This window comes from Pan paniscus, chromosome 5 (assembly GCF_029289425.2).
Source record: "Pan paniscus chromosome 5, NHGRI_mPanPan1-v2.0_pri, whole genome shotgun sequence".
Classification (NCBI taxonomy): Eukaryota; Metazoa; Chordata; class Mammalia; order Primates; family Hominidae; genus Pan; species Pan paniscus.
This window is the reverse complement of record NC_073254.2, coordinates 174,177,497-174,200,271: the sequence shown is the minus strand read 5'-3', so window position 1 is coordinate 174,200,271 and position 22,775 is coordinate 174,177,497. Positions and strand designations below refer to the sequence as shown.

At 41.5% G+C, this 22,775-nt stretch overlaps 1 protein-coding gene across 5 annotated transcripts in view; it reads left to right on the top strand.

Moving 5' to 3' along the window:
- Nucleotides 1-21,508, top strand: part of IPCEF1 (interaction protein for cytohesin exchange factors 1) — a 201,532-nt gene extending 180,024 nt beyond the window's left edge. For all 5 annotated transcript variants that reach the window (XM_034963117.3, XM_034963115.3, XM_063605526.1 and 2 more), the window contains 2 exons: nt 7,910-8,103; nt 16,021-21,508. In XM_034963117.3, coding sequence (XP_034819008.1) covers nt 7,910-8,103; nt 16,021-16,233 — 407 coding nt within the window. In that variant the 3' untranslated portion in view covers nt 16,234-21,508. The remainder of the gene's footprint in view (nt 1-7,909; nt 8,104-16,020) is intronic.
- Nucleotides 21,509-22,775: the final 1,267 nt, after the last annotated feature.

Here is a 22,775-nt window from a genome sequence, read left to right as displayed (position 1 = left end):
GGATGAAGCCGACTTGATTGTGGTGGATAAGCTTTTTGATTTGCTGCTGGATTTCGTTTGCCAGTATTTTATTGAGGATTTTCGCATCAATGTTCATCAGGGATATTGGCCTAAAATTCTCTTTTTTTGTTGTGTCTCTGCCAGGCTTTGGTATCAGGATGATGCTGGCCTCATAAAATGAGTTTGGGACGATTCCCTGTTTTTCTATTGATTGGAATAGTTTCAGAAGGAATGGTACCAGCTCCTCTTTGTACCTCTGGTAGAATTCGGCTGTGAATCCATCTGGTCCTGGACTTTTTTTGGTTGGTAGGCTATTAATTATTGCCTCAATTTCAGAAGCTATTATTAGTCTATTCAGAGATTCAACTTCTTCCTGGTTTAGTTTTGGGAGGGTGTATGTGTCCAGGAATTTCTCAGTTTCTTCTAGATTTTCTAGTTTATTTGTGTAGAGGTGTTTATAGTATTCTCTGATGGTAGTTTGTATTTCTGTGGGATTGGTGGTGATATCCCCTTTATCATTTTTTATTGTGTCTATTTGATTCTTCTTTCTTCTTTATTAGTATTGCTACCATTCTATCTATTTTGTTGATTTTAAAAAAAAAAAAAAGCTCCTGGATTCACTGATTTTTTAAAAGGGTTTTTTGTGTCTCTACCTCCTTCAGTTCTGCTCTGATCTTAGTTATTTCTTGCCTTCTGCTAGCTTTTGAATTTGTTTGCTCTTACTTCTCTGGTTCTTTTAATTGTGATGTTAGGGTGTCAATTTTAGATCTTCCCTGCTTTCTCTTGTGGGCATTTAGTGCTGTAAATTTCCCTCTAAACACTGCTTTAAATGTGTCCCAGAGCTTCTGGTACGTTGTGTCTTTGTTCTAATTGGTTTCAAAGAACATCTTTATTTCTGCCTTCATTTTGTTATTTACCCAGTAGTCATTCAGGAGCAGGTTGTTCAGTTTCCATGTAGTTGTGCAGTTTGGAGTGAGTTTCTTAATCCTGAATTGTAATTTGATTGCACTGTGGTCTGAGAGACAGTTTGTTGTGATTTCTATTCTTTTACATTTGCTGAGGAGTGTTTTACTTTCAATTATTTGGTCAACTTTAGAATAAGTGTGATGTGGTGCTGAGAAAAATCTGTATTCTGTTGATTTTGGGTGGAGAGTTCTGTAGATGTCTGTTAGGTCTGCTTGGTTCAGAACTGAGTTCAAGTCCTGGATATCCTTGTTAATTTTCTGCCTTGTTGATCTGTCTAATATTGACAGTGGGGTGTTAAAGTCTCCCATTATTATTGTGTGAGAGTCTAAGTCTCTTTGTAGGTCTCTAAGGACTTGCTTTATGAATCTGGGTGCTCCTGTATTGGGTGCATATACATTTAGGATAGTTAGCTCTTCTTGTTGAATTGAGCCCTTTACCATTATGTAATGCCCTTCTTTGTCTCTTTTGATCTTTGTTGGTTTAAAGTCTGTTTTATCAGAGACCAGGATTGCAACCCCTGCTTTTTTTTTTGCTTTCCATTTGCTTGATAGATCTTCCTCCTTCCCTTTATTTTGAGCCTGTGTGTGTCTCTGCATGTGAGATGGGTCTCCTGAATACAGCACACTGATAGGTGTTGACTCTTTATCCAATTTGCCAGTCTGTGTCTTTTAATTGGGACATTTAGCCCATTTACATTTAAGGTTAATATTGTTATGTGTGAATTTGATCCTGTCATTATGATGCTAGCTAGTTTTTTCACCTGTTAATTGATGCAGTTTCTTCCTAGCATTGATGGTCTTTACAATTTGGCATGTTTTTGCAGTGGCTGGTACCAGTTGTGTCTTTCCATGTTTAGTACTTCCTTCAGGAGCTCTTGTAAGGCAGGCCTGTTGGTGACAAAATCTCTCAGCATTTGCTTGTCTGTAAAGGACTTTATTTCTCCTTCACTTATGAAGCTTAGTTTGGCTGGATATGAAATTCTGGGTTGGAAATTCTTTCCTTTAAGAATGTTGAATATTGGCCCCCACTCTCTTCTGGCTTGTAGGGTTTCTGTCGAGAGATCCACTGTTAGTCTGATGGGCTTCCCTTTGTGGGTAACCCAGCCTTTCTCTCTGGCTGCCTCTAACATTTTTCCCTTCATTTCAACCTTGATGAATCTCACAGTTATGTGTCTTGGGGTTGCTCTTCTCAAGGAGTGTCTTTGTGGCGTTCTCTGTATTTCCTGAATTTGAATGTTGACCTGCCTTGCTAGATTGGGGAAGTTCTCCTGGATAATATCCTGAAGAGTGTTTTCCAATTTGGTCCCATTCTCCCCGTCACTTTCAGGTACACCAATCAAATGTAGATTTGGTCTTTTCACATAGTCCCATATTTCTTGGAGGCTTTGTTCATTTCTTTTCATTCTTTTTTCTCTAATCTTGTCTTCTCACTTTATTTCATTAATTTGATCTTCAATCACTGATCCTCTTTCTTCCACTTGATCGAATCGGCTGTTGAAGCTTGTGTATGCTTCACGAAGTTCTCGTACTGTGGTTTTCAGCACCAAAAGGTCATTTAAACTCTTCTCTACACTGGCTATTCTAGTTAATCATTCATCTAATCTTTTTTTTCAAGGTTTTTAGTTTCCTTGTGATGGGTTAGAACATGCTTCTTTAGCTCAGAGAAGTTTGTTATTTCCCACCTTCTGAAGCCTACTTCTGTCAACTCATCAAACTCATTCTCCATCCAGTTTTGTTCCCTTGCTGGTGAGGAGTTGTGTTCCTTTGGAGGAGAAGAGGTGTTCTGGTTTTTGGAATTTTCAGCCTTTCCACTCTGGTTTCTCCCCATCTTTGAGGTTTTATCTACCTTTGGTCTTTGATGTTGGTGACCTATGGATGGGGTTTTGGTGTGGATGTCCTTTTTGTTGATGTTGATGCTATTTCTTTCTGTTTGTTAGTTTTCCTTGTAACAGACAGGCCCCTCACCTGCAGGTCTGTTGGAGTTTGCTGCAGGTGCACTCCAGACCCTGTTTTCCTGGGTATCACCAGTGGAGGCTGCAGAACAGCAAGTATTGCTGCCTGATCCTTCCTCTGGAAGCTTCGCCCCAGAGGGGCACCCACTGATATGAGGTGTCTGTCAGCCCCTACTGGGAGGTGAGGCTCCAGTCAGGCTACATGAGGGTCAGGGACCCACTTGAGGAAGTGGTCTGTCCGTTATCAGAGATTGAACGCCGTGCTGGGAGAACCACTGCTCTCTTCAGAGCTGTCAGGCAAAGACATTTAAGTCTGCAGAAGTTGTCTGCTGCCTTTTGTTCAGATATGCCCTGCCCCCAGAGGTGGAATCTAGAGAGGCAGCAGGCCTTGCTGAGCTGCAGTGGGCTCTGCCCAGTTGGAGCTTCCCTGCTGCTTTGTTTACACTGTGAGCATAGAACCACCTACTCAAGCCTCAGCAATGGTGGACGCCCCTCCCCCTGCCAAGCTCCAGCATCCCAGGACGATCTCAGACTGCTGTGCTAGCAGCAAGCAAGGCTCCATGGGTGTCGGACCCACTGAGCCAGGCATGGGAGGGAATCTCCTGGTCTGCTGGTTGCAAAGACCGTGGGAAAAGTGCAGTATTTGGGTAGAAGTGTATCATTCCTCCAGGTACAGTTACTCATGGCTTCCCTTGGCTAGGAAAGGGAAATCCCCCAACCCCTTGTGCTTCCCAGGTGAGGTGACACCCCGCTCTGCTTCAGCTCGCCCTCCATGGGCTGCACCCACTGTCCAACCAGTCCCAATGAGATGAACCAGGTACTTCAGTTGGAAATGCAGAAATCACCTGTCTTCTGCATTGATTTCACTGGGAGCTGTAGACTGGAGCTGTTCCTATTTGGCCATCTTGGAAGCAATGATAATAATTTTTACTGTGACATAATTACAAATGAAATGTTTTAGTCAAAAATATTTTTTTCTTTTAGTGGCTCAATTGGTAAGTTGTTTTCTATCACAATCTTTAGTAGCACAATGTAGCTACTTGGTGAACACAGAGAAATGTAAAGAAACCATTCTATTTATCTTTGTCATACTCTTGTTTGGTTTGCTTGTTGATGTTTGTTAAACATATATTCCTTAATTCACAAATACTGTGGTATTGAAAGCTATGTGTTTATGCCTTAATCTAAGTAGAATTCTACCTTGTTAGCTGTATTTTTTAAAAAAGTAAAAGGACATGTAAAATTACTGTGTCTTAAAACTGAAAACTCTGAGTCTTCAATCCTAATGCCCCCCTTCAGGAGTCAGATTTCTTTCCACTTAACTTCTTTAAGACTTTCCAGTGTCTCCAGCTTGACCTCAGGACTGTGGCCATGCTTAGTATTTCTGCTGTGTAGCATCAGCTCTCATGACAATCTCATAAATGACTACTTTTTATAGTTTTATTGAGATATATTTCACATACCATAACATTCACACATGAAAGTATACAGTTCATTGGTTTTTAGTATATTTGGAATTGTGCAACTGTCATCACAATCTAATTTTGGAACATTTCAGCATCACAAAAAGAAATCCTTACACATTAGCTGCCATTCTCCATTCCTGCTTGTCCCCTCCCAGACCCCAGGCAATTATTATTCTAGTTTCTGTCTCTGTGGGTTCATATAATCTGGACATTTCATATAAATGGAATCATGCAATATGTGGTTGTTTGTGACTGGCTTCTTTTACTTAGCAAAATGTTTTCAAGGTTCACCCATGTTGAAGTATTGTGGACAACTATTTATTTTAATTATTGAATACTATTCTGTCACATGCAAATGCCACATTTTGTTTATCCTTTCATCAGCTGATGAACATTTAGGATCTTCCCAAGTTTAGTGTGTTATGAATAATGCTGCCGTGAACATTCATGTACAATTTTTGTGTGAATATATGTTTTCAATTCTCTTGGGTATTTATGTAGGAGTGTAATTGCTGGGGCACATGCTAAACTCCATGTTTAGCATTTTGAGAAATGGACAAACTATTTTCTAAAGTGGCAACTCAATTAGCTGAGCATGGTGGCATGCACCTGTAGTCCCAGCTACTTGAGAGGCTGAGGCAGGAGAATCTAGTGAATCCAGGAGTTCAAGGCTGCAATGAGCTATGATCATGCCACTGCACTCCAGCCCAGGTGACAGACCAAGACCCTGTCTTTAAAAAATAAACAATAAAATAAAAGTAGCAGCTCTGTTTTACATTCCCACTAACAATGTATGAGGGTTCCAATTTATCCACATCCTCACCCACACTTACTACTGTCTGTCTTTTTAATTGTAGCCACCCTGGGTGTGAAGGGACATCTCATGATGGTTTTGGCTTGCATTTCCCTCATGACTGATGATACTGAGCATCTTTTCATGTGCTTATTGACAAAAGCCCACTTTTGATGTCTGCACACGGCCTGAGCCAAAAGTCTAATTGTCTTCAGATGTAGTTTTGAGTATTTTCTTCCCTTTTGTGAGACGGTTTGGTAGAGAAAAAGGAGGTTGTGCTGATGAACATTTTAAGTCAGCTATGAAGTGAGTGCATCGTCTTTGCTTTCTGTTTTATGAAAGAGTATTGGTGACTTTCTGGGATGGATAGGGGAAACTAATTCTTGCATAAAGGTTTCTAATAGTAGAGGAGTAAACTCTAAGGCATGTGAAGTTTGCTTGGTTTTGATGCTCCTAGGTCACCATTATATGCTTATCTCCACCCTATGGAGAGGCTGTTTTTCTAGTTCCTCTAATGCCATACTTTCTATAGAGTCCTCTTTCAAGCTGGTTCTTTGGACAGGAAGTGAAACATATAAACATTAAGGAGTATGTGGTGGAAAAAGAAATCTCATTGTATTTCTTTCCCAAGCTTTCTTCCAAGGAATAAAGGAATAATAGACTAACGTTCTTAGTGAGAAATTAAAGCAACATCAAAGGATGAAGATTTTCTTTGAGTAACCTCTGTATCATTTGAGGCCCTTCCAGGTGCATATGATTGGAAACCAAAGCCAGGGTAGCTTAACATGGGTAACATATTAGCTCCCACAGGCTGAGAGGGCTCCAACGGTATCATCAAGATCTGTGTCTTAGAATGGGTTGGCTTCCATATCATTATTCTTGGGATACTTCCTGGAAACTTCCAGCTCACACTATCACAACATTCAGCTTAAGAAAAAAGAGAGATTACTTATCTGATACTCCAAAGTCTTGGAACTGAGTCTCCTTGGCCCCAAATGGCCTGACCAGAGACACATGTTTATCTCTGAATCAGTGACTGTGGCCAGAATGGTGGAACTGCCATTGGCCTCGTCTAGTCCACATGGTCCCCAGTAGATCCTGTGGTGGAGTGGCTTCACTGCAATCATGTGGGCCGAGGCTGGCAAAGTGTGGTTAGGAAGGGAGATGGAGTCTGTGTGGCAAGATGAGGAATGATCACTTTCTACTCAAAACCACAGACCACAGACAGGTTTCTTCTCTCCAAGGGTAGTTCTGGGAAGGACATTAAGCAATCATCTAGGGCAGTAGTTCTCAAACTTTAGCATGGGTATAATTTGCTAGGGCTTATTTGTCCCACACTGTGTTTTAGAAGCAGATATTTGTCGACTTGCGTGGGTTTAAAGATGGAGATGAATTTTGCCTCAGGATGAATCACTCCCCCACTGAGTTTCACCAATACCTGGTTTAGATGATATTGTGTGTGTGTGTGTGTGTGTGTGTGTGTGTGTGTGACAGAGTCTCACTCTGTAGCCCAGGCTGGAGTGCAGTGGTGTGATCTCAGCTCACTGCAACCTCCACCTCCCAGGCTCAAGTGATTGTTGTGTCTGTCTCCTGAGTAGCTGGGATGACAGGCACGCACCACCACACCCAGCTAATTTTTTGTATTTTAGTAGACAACGGGTTTTACCATGTTGTCAAGTGTGGTCTCAAACTCCTGAGCTCAGGCGATCCTCCTGCCTTGGCCTCCCAAAGTGTTGGGATTACAGGCGTGAGCCACCGCACCCAGCCTGGATGATATTTGGGTGAGCTTTTGGTCTTAGAGTTGATGGTGGAATGGGTTAAGACTTTTGGAGTTGTTGGGATGAGGTGAATATACTGCACGTGAGAAACACATGAATTTAGGAGGCCGGAGGGTGGACTATGTATGGGTTGAATTGTGTCCCTCTAAAATTCATATGTTGGGCTGGGCGTGGTGGCTCACACCTGTAATCCCAGCACTTTGGGAGGCCAAGGTGGGCGGATCACCCGAAGTCAGGAGTTCAAGACCAGCCTGGGCAACATGGTGAAACCCTGTCTGTACTAAAAATATAAAAATGAGCTGGGCATGGTGGCAGGTGCCTGTAATCCCAGCTACTTGGGAGGCTGAGACAGGAGAATCACTTGAACCTGGGAGGTGGAGGTTTCAGTGAGCCAAGATTGTGCCATTTCACTTTAGCCTGGGCAACAGCAGTAAAACTCCATCTCAAAAAAAAAATAATAAAATTAATTAATTAATTAATTAAATTCGTATGTTGACGTCCTAACCCCTAATACCTCAGAATGTGACCTTATTGGGAAATGGGGTTGTGGCAGATTTAACTAGTTAAGATGAGTTAATAGGGTAGGTTTCTAATCCAACATGACTGATACCCTCATAAATAGGGGGAGTTTGGACACAGAGACATGCATGCAGGGAACACCCCATGTGAATATTGGAGTTATACTGCCACAAACCAAAAAACCACTTGAAGCCAGGAGAGAGGCTTGGAATAACTCCTTCCCTGGTTCCTTCACAGGGAACGTGGCTCTGCAGTAACAAAGTATCGCAAACTGGGTGGCTTAGACAGCAAACATTTATTGTCTTTCAGTTCCGGAGAGAAGTCTGAGATGAGGGTGCCAGTGGGGCCGTGCCTTGGGACCACAGTATTGAATGTTCTCTCCTTGATTTTTCACTGGGTTTATTGTTACTGCTTTCTTTTTTTTTTTTTCAAATAGAAGAGACAAAAGTGTCTGAAGATGATGAAATGGAGAAGCTGTACAAATCATTAGAGCAAGCTAGTCTATCTCCTCTTGGGGACCGACGACCTTCAACTAAAAAGGAGTTGAGAAAATCCTTTGTTAAGCGGTGTAAAAATCCATCTATAAACGAGAAACTCCACAAAATCCGAACATTGAATAGCACATTAAAGGTAACAAAATTTCAAATTGTGGATGAACTCTATGGATGTGGGGCAAGGAACGGCTGATTCTGCAGAGAGATTCTTGCTAATCACAGCATGTTTGTGTGGTTGCAGGGAAGGGCTGTAAAAGTAAATATAACCTTTATAGGGCAAGATGATCTTGATGTTCTTAAAGCACTAGGACATTCACACAGTAGCGCCCAAGGTAGTTTTTCACAATAGGCCTTGATGTTTGCATTCACTCTGATATAAAATTTCAAATTTTAAGCTTCTGGACAGCAAGGACCATGCATAATTTGTTTTTTAACCCTTATACCTAGCACAGTACCTGGTTCAATAAATGTTGATGAGAGACAGAGATCATCAACTGGTGAGAATAAACAGTCGTATAAATAAGATCTCGAATTTTCATCTGATTCATACAAGGGTACCAGTCTTCGGGACTGCATCCAGAAGGAAATGTCTTGATTTCAGCTGCAGCAAAGATGTAGTGATTGTCAGCTGTGGGCACTGCAGCCAAGGAGCACCATGAGAGCCCGACAGTGGGAAGTACACACTCTGTGGTAATAGACCAGCAGATGTTTTCACAATGGGAATAAGGGACAGTGTACAGGAAGTACTGAAGCTATTTTCAGGCCCTCCCTGAGCTGAAATGGTTCTTCATAACAAAAGTGTCCTGCTTTCACATTTAGATTATAGCATGAACAGGTGGAGGCCAGGATACTTTGTAAAATACTCCTGATTTAGCAGACGATTTATCTGAAAAGCTTTGATAGATTCTGTAAATGAATTTTGTTTTGTCTATGGCCTTTGGCATTAAGAACTTAAGTCATTTTCCAGGAAGAAATGTCAGCAATTGAAAGGACAAGGCTACAAAGGCAGGCTGAGTGGCTCTTAGGCGTCCCAGTTAGTCAGTAGAACATATGAACACCCTGAAAGGCTGCAAAAATGAGGCCGGAATGGAAAAAGAAAAGTAAATTTTAATTATACAAAGATAATACAAATGCAGAGAAATTCACTCTTATTTAATATTAAAATTTTTATCGATAATAAAAGATATCACTGGCTGCCATTTCACAGTATGTACAAAGCTGATGAATATATTTGATTATTCAATGTAATATGTCATAGTGTGTTGGGATTTTACTGTCTTCTTTGTCTGTGATAGCTGATATGAGTGAGTAAAGTTTTCCTTGAGCAAGTATTTCCTGACTCTTACTATGTACCAGCCACTATTCTAGGTGACTGGGACCATTGAATGGACTCTACTGGGTGTAGAAACAGAGGAAAACAAATACATGATTAAAATGAAGTGCAAAAATACTCTGGTTGAGATGTGCTCAGGGTGCTTTGGTGGTCGAAGGGGGACAGTGGATTACTGGGGGCATTAGGAACACTGTCACGAAATCCGTGAGTCAGGAAGAAATGAATACCAAGGGAAGGACATTCAAGGAAATGGAATGTCTGTCAACGGATAATAAGCTGTAGTTCCACGTTGGGAGAAGCAGGAAGTAGAGGCCACGGAGAGCATGTGCAGTTTGAGTCATTAGTAGAAGGAGAAAGGCTGTGGCCTCAGGCCTTCCACAGAGCAGCAGACTCAGGATTCTAGATCTTTATGGCACCATGCCCTCACCTGGCCACTGGGGGGCCAACTTTGTGAAAAGAATTAGTGTTACCATTCCCTATGGGTCTCTGTGACCTCGTCATTGGTGAATTCAGCAGCTTTTGCTTTTCTGTCAGTGTATCGGTTATCCAGTGCTAGGTAACAAATTATCCCAAAGCTTAGCAACTCCAAACAATCAGCATTTATTATTTCAAAGTGTCTGTGGCCAGGAATCTGGGTGTGGCTTGCTCAAATGCCTCTGCCCCCAGGTCTCTCACAAGGCTGTGATCAAGCTGTCAGCTGGGGCTGCATTCATTCCTCCATGGAGAGGGATCAGTTTCTAAACTCCTGCATGTTAGTTATTGGCAGGATTCAGCTCCTTTCAGGTTGTTGGACTAAGGGTCTCAGTTGCCCTCTGGCTGTTGGCCAGAGGCTCCCCTCAGTTCCTTGCCACATGGGCTTCTCCACAGGGCAGGTCACAACTTGGAAACTGGCTTCTTTCAGAGCAAGCAACACAGTGAGAGTGAGTGAGTGTGATGGGTTATAACCCAGTGGCAGTAATGACATCACATTACTTTTGCAGTATTCTATTCAGTAGAAGCAAGTCATTGGGTCATCTCATTTTCAGGGAGGAGATTACACAAGGCCTTGAATACCAGGAAGCAGAGAAGACTGGGGGCCCGCTCAGGGCTGCCTGCCCCACCCAGCTGGGGAACTGCTCTCTCTGGACATTTGTGAGAAGGAGCCCTTTCCATAGATCCCTCGTGCAGTGCTTGGGGCTGATGAAATAGAACAGGACCCATGTCATGCAGTCCTATTAATCTCAGGAGGTAGGAGGACATGCTGATGTGGAAATTGGTCTTGCTGAAGAAGCTGAACAAAAGCAAAGTGCATCAACCTATTCAAAGGAGAGAGAGAACTTGGTACATGTGTGCATGTTCATGTTGGAAGGGTATAATAATTATTTCTAATTGTTTTTAAAATTCAAAGCAGTCAAGAGAGTGGTTGTCTTTGAGGAAGAGGAGAGGATGGGACCGAGAGGGGATGTGAATGAAGCTTCTGAGTGCTGGGTGCGGGTCCTTCTGTGACCCTGGTAGTAGTTGTATGGAAGTGTTTATTTTGTGATAATTCTTTAAGCACAATTTTTCTATTTGTGCACTTTTCTCTGAGTATGATATATTGCACAGAGAATATATCATACACAGAGGAAATGTTTATTTTTTAAAAGCTTCAAAGTAGGAGTGTAGACAAGCAAAGACAACAGAGATTCATGCAGAAACAAGGAAACTGTTTTAACAATAATGTTTATATTTGCCGCAGGCGCATTCCGTAAATAAGAAAAATCCCTGCACTGGGATAGTACTGGAATGAATGCACTTCAGGGAAATTCTTCTAGGAAGTTGAGCAAACTTCCAAGTTGAACTTGAGCAAAAGTTGATCGTATTATGTTGTACACTAAATACAGATATTTAGGAATTTATAACAGCTCATCATTCACTGACTTTTGGCTAAGTCTGCTTTTATTTTAAAATAAGTTATTAATGGAATGATTAATGGGTCCAACTGAAACTCTCTCTGAGTTACTCTGACCTATGTCACAAGAGCGGTGAACCCCTTCTTCCCGTAGCTACTCTGGTGGAACACATTTCCAATGCTTAGGTCTTGAGTCGAGCCACACACTGACTATTTGGAGTAAAAACTGAAAGTACAGCATTCTCTCTTTCATGGTATTTTTGGAATCCCTGCCAAACCTTGCTTGCCTGCCAGAAAGCAGAGCGGATGTTGTGAAAGTAGTTCAAAGCCCTCCAAAAGCCTCCTGCGCCATCCAGGAGAAGCTGGGCTGCTGGATGAGGCCCAGCCCCAGGATGCCTGGTGTAGGAAGGAGCTTGGAAGGTTCTGTTGTTTCATTAATTTCCTTCTTCTGTATTATTGTCTACATTTTTTTCTTTCATCCATAGAAGAACTAACACAGATTTGAGCCAAATGGTAAAACATTTGAACTACTTAGAGCCAAAAGCCATATGAGAAGTGTCAGCTTAATGCCCAAAGTTGAAGAGACCCTTTTCTAAAAATTTTATTAGCTATAAAGAGGGGTTAATTCATGTATGCAAAGTCAATTTCCCCAATTTTTATTAATTTTCAAAGATCTTATTTAGTTTTTTAATATGAAAAATTAGGATCTTCCTTTGAAGTAGATGTCTAAATTTCTTTAGAACAAAATAAAACTCTTTAAATAACTTTATATTAATAGCAGTATGGTGATATCAGAGGAAGAAAGCTTTTGTTGTTGTTGTTGTTTTGGAAAAGTTGTTTTGGAAGCATAGATATTGAAAACTCAGAGAGAAGAAATATGCTCTTTTGGCCCTGCCTAACTTTCTATAAACAATCCCTCTGCTTTCCTACTGCACTGTTTTTTCTCCATTTTGGAAGGAAGGGTTCCTATCTTTATCCATCTATATGTCTATCTTCTATCTATCTATCTATCTATCTATCTATCTATCTATCAATATCTATCTACCTATCCAGCTATTGATCTATGAATCTATCTATGTCTAGTTTTTTTGTTTAATGGAAAGGATTTCCTCAGACTCCAAATAGGGTTCAGAATGCAAAAGAGAATAAAAAGCAAATTGGTAATTCATTTATTCATTTATTTCTTATTTTATATATTCATTTTTTCAACAAGTATTCAACGAATGTCTACATGTATAGACAGTCTACATGTGCAGTCATTCTTTCAGGCACTTGGGGCTATAGCACTGGGCAGATCAGATAAAAAGGCCTGCCTTCCGGAAGCTTATGTTTTAGTAGGAGAATAAACAAACATAATTGACTATTAAATGTATAATATGATAAGTGATGATAGATTTGATAAAGAATAGAAAAGAGAGGGGATAGAACATGTTGAGGAATTGATATTTAATTAGGAAAGACATGAAAGGCCTCTTTGAAAGACATAATTTGTGTAAAATCTGAAAAAGGAAAGGGAATGAGGCTTGAGGTTCTCTGAGGCCGAATATTTCAGGCAAAAGGAACAAAAACGCAAACACCTTGGGGGCGGGAGTGTGCCTAGGGCATTTAAGGAAGAGCAAGGAGGTCAAGGTAGCTGTAATGTAGTGGGGATGGAGCATGGGGAGTGCAGCAGTGGGCCAGAAGGGCAGCAGGGACTCGAGCCATTGAGGACCTCATTGCCATTGCAAACACCAGCTTCTGCTCGGAGTAAGACAGTGACCCTCTGGAAGGTTCTGAACAGAGGGATGGCATGCTTTGTGTCATGTCTGAAGGTAGAACCATCAGGCTTTGCTGGTGGATTGGGTGTGGTAGAAGGAGTCAAGAATGACTCCAGTGTTTGCTCTGAGCAACTGGAAAGACGGAGTTACCATTAAGTGCTTTGTGGAAGACTATGGTAGGAACCGGGTTTGGTGTGCATTGGAAGTTGGTGGGGTGGGGATGTAGAGAATAAGAGAGGAACTTAGCTTTAGATATGTTATTTTTGAGATGCCTCTTAGGGGTTTATGTGGAACTGCTGAAGAGGAAGTTTAGACAAATTATGATGGAGTCCAGGGGAGAAGTAAGGAGAGATATAAACTTGGGACCCTCAGCACATAGGAGAGTGGGAGAGATTACATGTGATTACCAACAGCATGAACATAGATAGAGCAGAGAAAAGGATACAAGCTGGGGCTTTAGAACACTCCAGTGAGAAGAGGTGGCGTGACAAGGAGGAACCAGCAACTAAGGTGGGAGTAAGTAGCAATTGTGGTACAAGAAAAATCAGGAGAATGTATCATAGGAGCACAACAATGAAACTGTTCAAGAAGGAGGAGTAGTCAATTGTTTTAGGTGCTGCTGATAAATAAGTTGAAGATGGATCATTGGTTTAACATTGATTTAATGGTTTATTGGATTTAACAACATGGAGGTCACTGATGGTCTTCACAAGAGCAGTTTTGGTGAATGGTGGGGGCCAAAGCCTGGTGGGACTGAATCTATGCAGAATGGGTCACTGGAGACAGGAAAAAGTGGAGCATTAGCTGGACAGGGATTTGGGGGCAGAGAGGAATTTTAACATGGAAGAAATAACAGCAAACATGTATACCAGTGAGACTGCTGGAGGGGATCTGGAAAGTTGGTGAGTCAGAGGAGAGAACAGAATTGCTGGGATGAATTTCTTGAGTAGGAGAGCGGGGGCCATTGTGCCCAAGTGGAGGGATTGGCCTTTGCTAGGAGCACAGATGCTCCATCTCTGTGAACAGGGCAGAAGGCAGCATAGATTTGCATCCATGTAGTTCGTGGGCAATAGCAACTTGGGAGAAGTGCTCTTCTGATGGCTTCCATTTCCCCAACAAACAGATAGCAAGGCCATCAGCTGCGAGTGAGGATGAGAGAGGGGGTTTGAGATGAGAAGAGTTTTGAAATAGTCATTTGGGAGACTGCCAGAAAAAGGATGTGAAAGTGTGATGACTGGAGAGTAGTGAAAATCCACTTACTGGCAGTGGTTGTGAAGTTTTAGTTTCACACATGCTGTCCTGGGGATAGTCAAAAAGAGTAGTTCAATCACATGCATGAATTGAATGTCTACATGGCACTTGGCATTGCGTTAGGTGCAGGGAATACAGGGATGAAGGAAATGTTTCTTGTCATCTTCTTTAAGCTTTAGAAGAGGGGCCATGACTTACCCGTAAATACCTAAATGTACCTCGGTAAGTTCTCAGAGGGCATCATTGGAAGGCATGAGAACATAAAAACTTAAAAGCTTATCAGTCCAATTTTGGGAGTGCAGGGAAGGTTTCCTGGACAATGTGATGCCTCAAGTGAGTATAGATTTACGGGTTTTGAAAAATTGGGTAGACCAGGTGCAGTGGCTCACACCTGTAATCCCAGCACTTTGGGAACCTGAGGTGGGTGTATCACTTGAGGTTTAAGGAGTTTGAGACCAGCTTGGTCAACATGGCGAAACCCCATCTCTACTAAAAATAGAAAAATTAGCCAGGCATGGTGGTGCATGCCTGTAATCCCAGCTACTTGGGAGGTTGAGGCAGGAGAATTGCTTGAACACGGGAGGCAGAGCTTGCAGTGAGCTGAGATTGGGCCACTGCACTCCAGCCTGGGCAACAGAGTGACTCTGTCTCAAAAAAAGAAAAGAAAAGAAAAGAAAAAATTGGGTAAAGAAAGACTGGAAAGTGTTCTGTGTAAAAGAAACTCTAGAAATTAGAGTTTATGAGGTGAAGAAAGGCAAGGAAGATTCTTCATGTGGCACAACGACACGGAGGTGTGAGCTAGTGTTGTGTGGGTGAGAAAATGCATGCCAGTACGTTAGACGGGAAAGTCAAAAGGAAGCAGAGTATCAACAAATGGTGCCAGTGCAGGTGCGGAGCCTTGGGTGTAAGGGGATCCATGAGGGGGACTCGGCATTTACATGCATCCCTGCTCTGCTAAGTGGAGGTGGAGTTGAAGTGGGCATTGGAGGCAGTGGTCTCGCTCAGGAGGCTGTGTCAGCAGATCAAATGTGATACATTGAACTGGATATCCAACCTTAGGACTATGGTCATGGGATGGAGAAAACAGGCATAGATTTGAGATACAATTGTCAGGGCTGAATATTTGTTTTTAATATGGAGGATGAACATCTTATTTTTACTCCATTCCTTGTCTATAGAAAACTCTAACCTGAGCTAGACATTTCAGAAATGTGTGCCATTGGTTACAGAGGAGGCAGAATGGAATAGCACCAATAGGTTGTTTATTAGCATTATTGGAATACATACTGTTTTGATGGAAGGTCAGTAGCCTCTTCTTTGACTGAAAAGATAATCTGTGTATTTATTCTGTATTAAATAAATGTGATTTATTAAAAATAAAGGTAATTTAATGAAATCTTAAAAGACATATTTTATGTTGCCATATGTCCTAGGTAAAGTGTTACATTCCAATTTTACTTAGTGAAGTTTGGATTGTCAATAAAATGCTAATACCTACAATGATAAGTTTTAGGAGGCATGATTCCCACACCAAGGTAGAATTGTTACTGTGGTGTGGAATAATGGATTGATCAGGGAAAGGCAACATAGAAGATCTTTGCTATATGTCTAGCTCTTCCACTAACTCTTGGGTAGGATACTTCACTTCTTTGCGGCTAGCGTATGCAAACAAACGTCATATTTCTTAGGCTTAATGCTGGAATTAGAATATTAACATGCAAAAATGCTTTGGTAATTTTATGTGAATGTATATGTGTACTTGTAAAAGAGTTGGTAAAGATGGTTTATGTAAATTAAGACACTCTCAACATACCCCCTTCCCCTTTTTTTCTACTCACACAGTGTAAAGAACATGATCTGGCCATGATTAACCAGTTGCTGGATGACCCGAAGCTGACAGCCAGGAAATACAGAGAGTGGAAAGTCATGAACACCCTGCTGATCCAGGACATCTATCAGCAGCAGCGGGCTTCGCCTGCCCCTGATGACACTGATGACACCCCCCAGGAACTCAAGAAATCACCTTCTTCTCCCTCTGTTGAAAATTCCATTTGAGACAAAGTCAGGGTTTTCTCCTCTTAGATTTTATCACAAGCAACTCTTCAAGATGTTGCAAAAGCTTACATTTTTCTTTAAAAGGAAAACTGAAACCCAGTCCTTCAAGCATCAGCTTCCCATCTAAAGATGCACGTTAGATGAAGATAATCACCGAATACACCAGGGCTCCTCATTTCAGTCGTAACGCATCCACTGAGATTGGAACGATTGAGTTCAGTTGAAAGGCGTTTTTTGTGTTCCTACTGGGAGCTCACGGTGATGTGGGGCTCTAGGGGGGATGTGAGAAATGTCTCTTCTGTTCATTGCTCTCCAGAGAATGCTATGGACAAGAATCAAATTTTACCAGGAGTAATTGTCCATGGAAACATTCTGTTTTTCAAAAGAAGAATGTACATATTCCACTTGGCTGGGAAGCTGTGTGGCCCAAATCACTGTTTGAGTGGAGGAATGTTTTCTAGAGCAGTGACTGGAAGGACAAACGTGGTGTTGCAGAACAAAAATTCCTTGCCTTTGGTATGGAATGGTGGTGCCTTTTCCATGTGATGAGAAATGCTTCATAGACAGTGGCATGTGGGAGAGCTGAAGGAGGAGGCGTGTTCCATATTCCACTCATTCAAAGGACAGCTTGGTGTTTTCACACTTTATGCAGGTTAGGGGATCTGATTAATGTTTCCTTTCCTTACAACAGCTAGAGAAAACATCTCATCACAATTGGAGACCTCTACTTCCTTCGAGCTTTCCTACTCAATGGTAGGAGATAGTAATATGTTCAGCAAAGAATGTCTACTGCTCTTGTCCTTGGCTGTGATCCCTATACATAGTGTGAATTTATATCCAGATTTCCCAGGATCAATATTGACAAGATGACTTTGGCATCTGAATTGTTTTAATATCTTTACTCAAAAAAACAAAAAAACAAAAACCCATGGAAGCAACAAAAGAGTTAAACATGATGGATTTATTTTTGTATGTTTATATGTCACTTGTGTGCTATGTGAATAGCTATGTTTGTTATTTAAATATATTTATAGAAGTTCAAATTACTAGTGTTTAAAAGATGATATACTATTATATATTGTGCTTAGTATATATTTGATGAGTCTATACTTTTTGCTTGAGAAAAATAGAAATACTATTGATTCACTGGTGTTATGATGTTGCACTGTGTCTGAGGAATGCTCAGGAAATCTTGTGGGAAAAAAATGGGGCATGCATTCATAATTTTTCATTTTCTTCCCCACCCCAACCCCCATGAGCTCTTAAATTTAGATTTCTATCTCTTGTAAGTCACTCTTTTAACCAGCAAAGGACTTTCATCTTAGATTATCCTTTCTATTAAATAAACTTTAAGCTTTGTGCCATTTATGCCTGCAAACCTTAGACCAAAGGCAACACAACTGATGTCATCTTTTCATTAAGGACTAATAGAAATTTAGAAATCATTGTGTTAAAGAGAGCTATAGAGAAACAATATGAAAGTCTTCCCTTACTAATCACCATGAATATTTCTCACCATAGGAATAACCACAACCCACCAAGTACCCATGTTGGCCCTGCCTACCCCTAACAAATTGTTCACACAACCTATTTTGTTTTATAGCTTCAAAGTGTGGCTTGACATTCAAATGGAAGGAACCACCTGAATTATATCTGCAAACAAAATGGAAATAGTTGTTGAATAGTTCCCCAAGCTTTACTAAGAAGCCTTAATACTCTGTAAACAAACAAACAAACAAAAAACAACCTTAGCATTAAGAAATAAAAACAAAAAACAAGAAGCAAGTTGTACTGCTAGAAACTTCTCTAAGATAAGAGGCCAGGCCAATCAGTTTGGCCCAGCAAACATGTGGGTACTTCTCCACCTAGGGAAGCCACTGAAGATGAGTTTGACCTGCGGTGACCTGACAGAGAGAACATTCAGATCCTCAGATTGCACCCTGATGCCCTGGTTTAGGAGAGCAGTGCTTTAACCTTTTGCCCCTGGAAATTACTGATTCTTTCTGTGATTAGCAGATACCAGAAGGGAAATTATTTAGGATTGGCAATGTAAAGAGTATTGAAGGAACGACAAATAACAATAGCAGAAATAACAGTGTGACATAAAGTGCCCTTCCACCTATTTTTCTTTGGTTTGCAACACCAACCTGTAGACTTCCAGTTTTTCTTAAATTGAAGAGCTCCAGACACTTTTGAGCAGGGTTTGTGAATAGCTTTGAATGCTTTCCTTTGGCTTTTCGTGAAGACATATTTCCCCAACCTTTCAACTGTAAACTCCTTTAGTACCATTCAAACTTAAAGGCAAAAAAGATCCCTGGGATTACTTAGCCAAGGCTTAAATTTATTTTTCAAAGTCAAGAACATTAGCCTAGAAGTTTTTGCTTTGCTAGTTAAAGCTTCCTTTGCAGAGCTTCCCAAAGTGAAAGGGAAACTGAACTTCACAATTTTGCACCTGGCTTTCTGGAGCCCCATTGCCTGCTCATTCGTGTTTTACCCCCTGTAAATTATTTTGCTTTTGACCAGGTTGTGCTAGAAAGTAGGGCTGCTTCTGTGAGTTCTCAGCCTAGGCTGTGGCCACTAAGACGTGGGTGGGGGGATAGACAGGAGTGAGAGGGAGAGTGGGTGACACTTTCCGTGACACTTAATGTAGGAAGACATGGGCTTCTTTCTCTTGGCCTCAAGCCACTTTTCTGGTCCAAAGAATATTGGGAAAACTGGATTACTTTCAGTATATTTCTTGAGACCGGGTCATCTCTGAAATGCATTTGGGGTAGTTTCCTGGGGTCCAAGGGCCAATTCCTATACCCAGTCCTGCAGTGTCTGTGAGCTGTGGAATGAGAGAGAAAACCATGGCTGCTCAGGAAGGAAGTGGAGAATCTCTCAGCACACGTAGGTCCAAATCTGTGGCACCTGCTAAAGATTAGGATTTGGAGAGGACTCCTCTTTGGGGTTGTGAAGAGGACCTTTTCCCTCTGTTGTTAGCCTGTAGATCCAGAACGGAGCCTGATGTGATGCCTTCACTGGCTGATATATTGCAAATAGACACTCTGAGCCCTGCATTGCAAGGGCGTCTTTTGCTTTAAAGAATTCTTAGTTTTGCCACAACAGCTCAAATCTCAGAATAGGATCAAAGGCCTAGAAAGACTCCTAAAGTATAGGATTACAAAGACTCCAGGAAGCGTAAGAAAGAGATTGTGTTTGGAGTCAGATTTCAATGTGAAACCCATGCCTTATATTTACACAGCACTTTGTAGTTTGCAAATTGGTGTGTTTTCAGCCCCCTCCCGCTGCCCCATGCTCTATGTGAGATGATTGTGGATTATTACGGTGAAGTGCCTGGCCCAGAGCCCCCAGTGATGAAGCAGGAACTTGAGTCTCAGGACTCCCAGCGGCTCTCTGCCCATTTCCTCCTCTCCGCCCCCCACCTCGCTTCACCTGTTACCTTGTGAAGTTGCTGTTGGCACATAGCCCACTAGGAAACCAAGAAGTTTGACTGGGAGCGTGTGTTTCATTGCACTGGGCTTAGCATACGGCCGGCCCTGGTGGCTGTTTGGCTAAATCCTCCATGTGAAACCTAAAGGGCCCTCTCTGTGCTTGAGCACAGTCTCCTTCTAATGGTCCTGCCTCAACCTGCTGGCGGGCTGTCTATGGATTGGGGTTTCACCTAATCATGCTGTTTTTCCTTTCTTTTCTTTCTGTACATTAGACTACTTGGGAGGTGCTGTGTGATCCTTGGATGAAAAACATATATTTAAAGAAATGGAGAGTGTTTATTTTGTTTGCTTTTTGAGGCATGTGCTGTCAGATGTCAGAGACCCAACTTAGTGATTAGAGGTTGGTCCTTTGACCTTCTTCTCTTAATTGCTTTTCATGTAATCATGATAATTTACTCAGGTAGCACTCCAGTCACAAACAATGTCACAGAGATGAAACAGATTCAAAGAAAAAATATTTTTAAGTCTTTTGAAAAGAAGTGCTATTCAAATTTAAGACATGTTTAAATTCATAGGTACATTATCTCTTAGTAAGAAATACTTTTTTTTTTTCTTTTTTTAGACAGAGTCTTGCTCTGTTGCCCAGGCTGGAGTGCAGTGGCACGATCTTAGCTCACTGCAACCTCTGCCTCCCTGGTTCAAGTGATTCTCCTGCCTCAGCCTCCTGAGTAGCTGGGACTACTAGCCCGGCTAATTTTTATATTTTTAGTAGAGACCGGGGTTTACCATGTTGCCCAGGCTGGTTTCAAACTCCTGACCTCAGGTGATCTGCCTGCCTCTGCCTCCCAAAGTGCTGGGATTACAGGTGTGAGCCACCACACCTGGCCGAAAGACAGTATTTTAATATAGCCACATACATGATTTAATGAGTAATGTTAAGTACAGAAAAGCTGCCATATCCACATAGTTTTAGGGGGCATTTCTTCTTCAGTCTAACAAGAATATGATATCCAATTGTGGTTTTCCAATTTATTTCTCTTCCAATTTCTTTTGTATACCTCACAGGAGAAATTGAATCCTAGAACTGGGAGATGACTGCCCTGCCCAGGGTTTTGTAATACATAATTGAAAATAAAAGTCCCTGAAACTAAATGTTTGCAGCCTGTATGAAATGGACTGTGGAAGGGGGATAATTTCTCTCCTCACAGAAAGCCACTCGTCTCCTTGAATGAAGCATTGAGCAGACACATGTTTCTCTGTGTCATGGGGCAGGAAGCAATTCACTTGCCTCTTCAGCACATCTCAGTTCTTTCCCACATGACCCCAGAACCACATAGAAAACATTGAAAATAATGGATTTTTCATTGAAAAAAGCTTTATATTTCTCTTGCTGTAAGGAGACTTAACTGCTCTGTATTTGAATTTTTTTTTTTTTTTTTTAACCTTTAGCCCAAAAGGGAAGTGTGCCTCATGGAAAGAGCAAATGCCGTAAAATAGAAACCAGGAGTTTTAATCGCCATATATTTTAATGTGCTTGCATGATGGGAATGTGACTTTTAGCACTGCGTGGTGTTTGGGGGCAAGATATTAATGTGGAAATCTTAGCTTAAGTTTTACTGTGCTCTCATCCTGTGTCAGCTACCCCTCTAAACTGAAAAAGAGGCATGGCTCATTTCTCTCCTGCTTTATGTTTTTGAGGTTGACTTGTAAGATAAAAATAAGAAAAAAAATATATCTAGTCAAATGATATGAAAAAAAGTTGAAATATACTACTGGTGTTCATTTTCTGTCCTGCAGTGTTGCTTTCTCAAAGAAATAAACATGTGGCTGGAAGTGTTTAATGGCTGCGTTTTGATCGTCTACAACAAGGTTACAGTGCCCTCTGGTGGCAGTCATCAAAATCGCTTCTAGACTTGTTTTTATTTTTAAATAAAAGATCTAATTATGTTGGAAATCTGTTTCAACAATAACCGATGTGGTCTTTTCCAGTGGTTCTCAAGTTACAGGTTTATTAATACAATAATATTTAGATTTTTCAAAAATTGCCATTGGACCACTAAATTTGACTTGCACATTGTATTACTTATTATTTCTAGGCACCCACATTTTGTTTAAAGAATTTTTAAAATTTGCATATTATAAAAGTTACAAAATGTGGTACACAAGCTGCTTAAAACATATGAGATATTTATTTGAAAATGAACAAAGAAAATAATGAAATAGCCTAATAAATTGCCTTTCTTTGGATCCACTGATCAGAGGGAATCAGCCTGCATTTGAACTGATTCATGCTCCTTGACTGCTGTCTACACACACAGTTTTCATTTTGTTCCTGATTCTTTCCCAAGTCTCACCTCACAAGCCAAGCTCCACCTTCTGTCTTCTTTGTCCTGCCACCACCAAATATTTCTAGGCTCCTACATGGAAGCAGTAAAAATTATTTTAGACCAAAGGGATTAGTAAAAGGTATAGGCACCATGCGTTTCCTGATTTCTGGAAAAATCTCATATTATTTCCTATTCCTGATATAACAAATTACCACAAATAGAGCAGCTTCAACAAATTTGTGAACTCACAGTTCGAGGAAGGTTGCACTCCTTGTGGAGGCTCTGGGGGAGAATCCATTTCTTTGCCCACTCCCTGGGCTACAGGTGCCCCACTTCGCTTGTCTCTGAGCTTCTTCCTCCAGCTTCAGTGTCAGCAACTTGCACCTGGTGCCTTCCTTCTCTCCTCGCCTCCTCCTGGGGCTTTTTTTTTTTTTTTTTTTTTTTTTTTGAGATAGAGTTTCACTCTGTCGCCCAGGCTGGAGTGCAGTGGCGTGATCTTGGCTCACTGCAACCTCCGCCTCCCGGGTTCAAGTGATTGTCCTGCCTCAGCCTCCTGAGTAGCTGGGATTACAGGCATCCGTCATCACTCCTGGCTAATTTTTCGTATTTTCAGTAGAGACGGGACTTCGCCATGTTGGGCAGGCTGCTCCTGAACACCTGACCTCAGGAGATCTGCCCGCCCCGGCCTCCCAAAGTGCCGGGATTACAGGCGTAAGCCACCGGTCCTGGCCTGGGCTCTTTTAAGCAACCTTGTGATTACAACAGGCTCACCTGCATAATC